Source organism: Octopus bimaculoides, chromosome 20 (genome assembly GCF_001194135.2).
Source record: "Octopus bimaculoides isolate UCB-OBI-ISO-001 chromosome 20, ASM119413v2, whole genome shotgun sequence".
Taxonomy (NCBI): domain Eukaryota; kingdom Metazoa; phylum Mollusca; class Cephalopoda; order Octopoda; family Octopodidae; genus Octopus; species Octopus bimaculoides.
Genome location: NC_069000.1, coordinates 28406264 through 28413247, shown reverse-complemented (window position 1 = coordinate 28413247; position 6984 = coordinate 28406264). Strand labels below are relative to the sequence as shown.

Sequence of the window (6984 nt, the reverse complement as noted above, 5' to 3'; positions counted from 1 at the left end):
CATGCTAGCATGGAAAGCGGACGTTAAACGATGATGATGACACATATATATATATATACATCATATAGAATGAAATAAGAAAGCCATGGCTGTGAGGAGTTTTCTTGATATTTTTAAGGAAATGTTATTACAGCTGTGGTGTGAATAAAAATTTGAGAATGTATTGGTAGTATTTGTGGAAAATGGGAAGGAGAGATGTGTATGATGATAAAGAGGAGATAGGACAAATTAAAAAGAGGAGGAGAAACTGAGAGGAAGAAAGGGAGAAATAAGAAAAAGGAAAAAAGGGAGAAATGATGAAGGGATATCCATAATATCCCAGAAACAGCTGTACAACTATTACCTTATAAATATCCTGAAAATTCCTTACAGTCTTGGCTTTGTCATCTCATTCTGTATAATATATACATGCATGCTAATACAAGTCTCATATTAGACTCCTCACTCATATCATTATCGAACCAAGAGTTAAACTACAGTCTGTCCATAGCACTTACTTAGCATTACCTGACATTCTTTGGGTCTTCTAGATACCAATACCTCTCATATATATATATATATATTGTACATATTACATTTACAAATAAATCAAAAATCAGTGGTGTTCATTTTACAAAATATATTAAATTACAATTATTGTCATATGTCATGCATTTATAAGTAGATGTTTTCTATGTATAATTATATGTAATATGTGTATGTATTTGCATATGTGTTACTTGGTCCTTCCATCTTCTGTTCAGTTTTAACATTTTAAATCACACCCTTCATTGCATTCCCTCTTTGTGTAGGAAAGGCCAAGGAGTGAAACAGACAAGAAATAGACAAATGCTAAACAAATCATCTGAAGCAGGAGACCAAGAATGTCCAAAAACAGCACATTTTTTTTTTAAATAAGAGCTCCAATAAAAAATATCCATTTTTGTTTTGCCACAGATTAAGCCTTGAACCATCAACCATCGAACAACCCAAGCTGCATTTCTGTCCCTCTCATGAGCAGGCACTTTGCTTTGCAAATTGTAATTGTTTTTATGTTACTAGTTTGTTTCTTTGTTTTTATTCTATTTTAACATTCTTACCCCCTGCCAACCATTTATTTTAAGCCATTTTGTAGTTGTTGTCATCATCCTTTACTTTATTGTTATTGTTTTATCTCACAAACTTGTGGCTTCTTTATCAAATGACCTCCCAAGACCAAGTGATCCACTATTTTCTGTATTAGCTCCAACAGAGCCAGTTAAACCACTGTTTCCCACTCCTAAAGAAACAGAGTTGGAGGGTTCTTGTTGCTTCTGTTGCAGCAGTCGAATTTGAACTTTCACATCGAGACAGATCATTCGCTCTTCATGAATCTTCTGACACAATTCAGTATTCTTTTTCTGGATAATGAAATAATAACAACAATAATAATTATAATAATATTAACCAACAACAACTAAATTAATAATAATTATAATAATAATAATGATAATAATAATAATAATAATAATCCTTTCTACTAAAGACACAAAGCCTGAAATTTTGGGGGAGGGGACTAGTTGATTACATCAGCCCCAGTGTTTCCCTGGTATTTAATTAACTGACCCCGAAAAGATGAAAAACAAAGTCGACCTCAGCACAATTTGAACACAGAATGTAAAGATGGATGAAATGCTGCTAGGCATTTTACCTGGTGTGCTAACAATTCTGCCAGCTTGGCCCCTTTAAGTTATAATTTGTTATGGACTTGACTGAATTAGTAAGAATATATCAATTTCAAATTTTGTTACAAGGCCAGCAATTCTGGAGGAGAAGGTAAACCAATTACATCAACCTTAGGGTTTAACTGGTATTTAATTTATCAACCCTGAAAAGATTAAAAGCAAAATTGACCTTGGCAGAATTTGAATATTAGCGATGATGATGATGATGGTTTCAAATTTTAGTACAAGTCCAGCAATTTCAAAGGAGTGAGTAAGTCGATTATATCAACCCCAGTGCTTGGCTGGTACTTATTTTACTGACTGCAAAAGGATGAAAGGCAAAGTTGACCTTGGCAGAATTTGAATAATAATAATAATAATAACAACAACAACAACGACAATGATAATTAAAAGATAAAAATTTTGGCACAAGGCCAGGAATTTCAGGGAAGGAGGTAAGTTGATTATATTGACCCCAGTGTTTAACAGGTACTTATTTTATTGACCCTGAAAGGGTGAAAGGCAAATTGACCTTGGGGAAATTTGAAGATAGATGTAATACCACCAAACATTTTGCCCAGCATGCTAATAATTCTGCCAGCTCACTGCCTTAATAATGATTTCTTTATTAAGCACAAGTGTTTTAGTTAAGAAAAACATTATGGACAGTACAGGACAAAACAATGTGTGTGTGTATGTGTGTTGTTGTGAGGGTTTTGCATGTAAACAAGACTAACAAAATTTACAAAAAAAAAAAGGAAGAAATCAGCAATGTGCAATCCTCAATAGGGAGGAGACATTTGAGGGCTACTCATGGCAAAACCCCATAAAAAAAACCATGGGTACCCTGACTTTTGAGGCAGGTGCCTTTTTTCCTTTCCTTTTTCCAACTACAGGCATATGCTCAGGGCAGGCCCGTTCACTAGCACCATTCTCACCACTTTCATCAACCTTTCGGCCAAACTGGCTAGAAGACAACACTTCCTTCTCTACCCTTATTTTCCTTCAGCTTCAGTCCCTTCAATCTTGTCCACCATACAACCTCACATATGACAGCAAGTGTTCGACATAAACCCACAGGTCAGCAATGCTTGGGCACTGGACAAGTGCATCATCCTGCACGCATCTCAGAAATGCTCAGCTGACAGCACTTCCATACCTGTAAAGTTTATCTCGAACAGGTAACACTCCAGTAGCACTGCCAGGCCAGAGATTTTTGGAAATTATCCATTGGTCCCGGCCCAAAAGTTCCCTGGAAAAGAGTGACTAGCTGATTTTCTTTCACACCCAAGGTCTCCCCAAGAACATTGTCGCACTTTTCCTCTATAAAAAGCTAAAGCGGACATTCCACCTATCACAATGTCCAATTGGCTGAGCGCTGTGAGCACTTGAAGACTTCCTCTTTGCAAATACTCCCTTTTGGTCTCTGTTTTACCTAGGACTGCAGCTCCATTAAAGAAACTAGCTGTGGAAATATGTCTGGTGAACAGCGACCACATCTGTTCACTGTCAAGGAAGCACTGGAGATATTGTAGCCTCAGTGCATATCTGCACATCATCAACCAAGGTATGCCCAGACCACCATGTAGCAGGTGCTGACAGCAGATAGACTGCCTGACCACCGGGACATGTCCCTTCTACAAGAAGTGGAAGAGTATATGCTCCAGCATAATCAGACGGTGGCTAGGACAAGGCATGATGGTCAAGTGATAGTAGATGATGGGCACAATATACAGGTTAGCCTCTCAATGCCTCCATTTTGTGTAGTAGTGGCTTGAGAGTCAGTACATACAAGATAGATGAGAGAGGACAACCCTGCTGGACCAAGCGCATGATGTTGAATGGCTCTGAGAGGTGACTGTTCACTCTGACCACTGAACAGATGTTGCTGTGCATTGCAGTGATCCAGCTCTTGAATACAGGCCCAAAACCAGCTGAATTGAGTACCACTGCTATTGAAAACTTCAGACTGATCTAAATTGATCAGGGCTCCATCTGTGCCAGGTTCTTTAGTCACTTTCTCAATGATCTATCACATGCGATGGAAGTTGTCATGGATGGATCTTTTGGGGATGGCACATGTCTGTGTTTCCCCTACCAGATCCCTGACAACACGCACCAACCTTGTAGCTAACACCTTGGCCAAAATTTTGAACTCTGCATTCAGCTGAATTATGGGCCTAAAGTTGTCAATACAATCCCCCTTATTCGGGTTTTTTCTCAGCAATACCACTGCTTCTTGGCTTACAAAACTGGGAATTTTCCCATTCTGTTGCCAGTTGCAGTAAATGTTTGCTAAGAGGTTGCCAAACAAGTCTGGCAAGTAAGCGTAAAGCTCGTAGGGCAGACCACCCAAACCATGTGATTTGCCCAATAATATTAACAATAATAATCTTATAATAATTCTGCTTGTCACTGTTTTACTTAGCCCATCAGTAACACTTTCATGTGATTAGATAAAAAGAGGGAGGGAGAAGCATCCATGACATGAGGTAAGGGGAATGTAATTGTAAGGCTTTCACGTGAAAAGTTGAAGGGAAAAAGAGGAGAAAAAAGATAAGGCGAAGAGTGAGACAAAAAGAAGGAGAAAGAAAAAGATGGAGAGAGAAAAGTGTCCATGACGTGAGGTAGGGGAAAACGTAATAATTTTAGCAGAGGGTGATGTTCTGATGGTGAGGTTAAAGAAAGGCACAAAGAGGTGAGTGGGGAGAAAGAGGGGGGAGGGGAGAAAGAGAGGGGAGGGGAGAAAGAGAGGGGAGGGAGGGAGAGAACGAGAGGGAGGAGGGAGAGAAAGAGAGGGTACGGAGAGAGAGGGGGAAGAGAGATGATGGTGGTGGTGATGGTGCTTCAATAGTGAAAAGTGTATTTTTTTTAATTGAACTAAGTTTTTTGTATCACCTACCACTTAACGCATGCGTATAAGTGCAATTCTGTGAAATATTCACGCTTATTTACATGGCAGATATATGCAATTTCAAATTTCACTCAAGATTCTATCATATGTACAGGATAGTTTTTGTTTTGTTTATGGAAAAAATGGAAAAATAAGAGTGAATATTTATTTTATGAATGTTGTGTATTAAGTCTATAAAACTGTGCATAAAGTGTTTATATAAAGTACATTAAGTAATCATTAGATTCCAATTTCTTTCACTTTTCAATGAGTAACAGATGGGTACAGACACAACATAGGCTACACTTTCAGGTTTTTTGGATAAAGTTTTCAGAAATAACCCAATAGGTTTACCATTAATTCCGTGAAATATTCACAGATGCTGCTAGTAATAATTTGAAGTAACACAAACTGAATATAAGCTGAAGCATGATAATACAGCCAGGATCATCCATCTACAAGTGTGTCAGAAAAATGGTTTTATTGATGAGGTCAACTGGTATAACCACAAACCACAAAATGTCATGGAGAACATCAATGTTACATTTATCTGAGACTTTAGCATACAAACAGACAATGTGACAGAACACAAGGCCAGATAATTTGGTCCTGTACAAGAAAGATAGAAAATGTGACATTATTAACAAACCAATCGCCAGGAGCAAGAATATAAAAATCAAGGCGTAGGAGTGGTTTGTGGTAAGTAGCTTGCTTACGAACCACATGGTTCCAGGTTCAGTCCCACTGTATGGCACCTTGGGCAAATGTCTTCTACTATAACCTCAGGCCGACCAAAGCCTTGTGAGTGGATTTGGTAGACGGAAACTGAAAGAAGCCCGTTGTATATATGTATATATGTGTGTGTGTATATGTTTGTGTGTGTGTATATGTTTGTGTGTCTGTGTTTATCCCCCAACATTGCTGGACAACCGATACTGGTGTGTTTATGTCCCCATAACTTAGTGGTTTGGCATAAGAGACCGATAGAATAAGTACTAGGCTTACAAAGAATAAGTCCTGGGGTCAATTTGCTTGACTAAAGGCAGTGCTCCAGCATGGCCACATTCAAATGACTGAAACGAGTAAAAGAGTATGAAGAGAAAGTGACCAACTTCAGCGGGCTGAGAAAAGAACTGGAAAAGATATGGAACTTAAAGGCTGCATGTGTAATTCCAATCATAGTTGGCTCATTCAGAATGGTAATTACCAATTTCAAATCCCAGTTAGTTACAACTCAAAAGTAGCATGAAGCTGCTGTAGAAAGCCACATTGCTTGGAACAGCAAGCATCAAAAGAAGTGCCCTTGAGAGCTGAGGATGCTGGGATGTAACTTGCTCTCTCAAGTAGAAATCATTCCAGTTTAATACTCTCATACTGTGGTAACTTAATAATGATGATAAAGGCCTGAGGAGAAGCTTCGGATGAGGTTGGGAAGTTGGAATGTGAGCAGTCTACGTGGAAGGGGAACTGAGATATGTGAGGAACTGAGGAAGAGGGAGGATGTGTGCTGTGTGCAGGAGGCTAGGTGGAGGGGCCAGAATGCAAGATTTGAGGGGGTCAAGGGAAGAAGGTACAAGTTGTGGTGGTCGGGAAAGAGCAAGTGAACTGGAGGAGTGGGAGTTTTGATGAAGGAAGAAATCTGTGAGAAGGTGGTGGAGGTCAGGAGAAAGAGTGACAGAGTGGTAACGTTAGTGTTAGCATTTGAGGAAGAAGTGGTGAGGGTGGTTTGTGGGTATGGTTCGCAAAGTGGAAGAGGGATCGCTGAGAAAGAGCAGTTCTTTGGTGAAATGACATAAGGTCATAAGGTGGATGAATTGGTTTTGGGCATGGGTGATTTTAATGGACATGTTGGGAAATGGATCCCAGGCTTTGAGGGTGTGCATGGAGGAAAAGGAATTGGGGAGAGAAATTTGGAAAGAAGGATGCTGTTGGAGTTTTGTGATGAGAAAGAGTTGTGTGTGGCAAACACATGGTTTAGGAAGACAGAGAAAAGGAAGGTGACTTTCAGTGTGGGAGGGAATGAGACAGAGATTGACTTCATGTTAGTTGGCAGGAAAAACAGAAAGTATCTGAGAGATGCAAAGACAATACCAGGAGAGTTGCAGCACAGGTTGGTGTTGCTGACTTGGATAAGAAGAAAGTTAAAAAGTGTGTGAGAAAGGGAACAGTTGAGAGGAGAAAGGTGTGGAGACTGAAGGAAGAAAACACAAGAGCAAGGTTTGAAGAGAGAGTTGGGAAATTGGTAAGCATTGATGCACCAGATTTGTGGAAGTCTATTAAAGAAGGGGTACTAAAGGCAAGTGACGGAGTGTGTGGAAGGATGAAAGGTAGGAGAGATTGAAGAGATACATGGTGGTGGAACGAGGAGGGTTATGATAGTGAGGAAGAAGGAGGCGCACAAAGCTTTAT

The 6984-nt window shown here is 39.4% G+C and overlaps 1 protein-coding gene across 1 annotated transcript in view; it reads right to left on the bottom strand.

The window, feature by feature from the left end:
• Positions 1–604: 604 nt before the first annotated feature.
• Positions 605–6984, bottom strand: part of LOC106883353 (ralA-binding protein 1-A) — a 109936-nt gene continuing 103556 nt past the window's right edge. Inside the window, exon 16 of the mRNA XM_052974959.1 lies at positions 605–1379. Within this exon, the coding sequence (XP_052830919.1) occupies positions 1155–1379 (225 nt within the window). The 3' untranslated portion in view covers positions 605–1154. The remainder of the gene's footprint in view (positions 1380–6984) is intronic.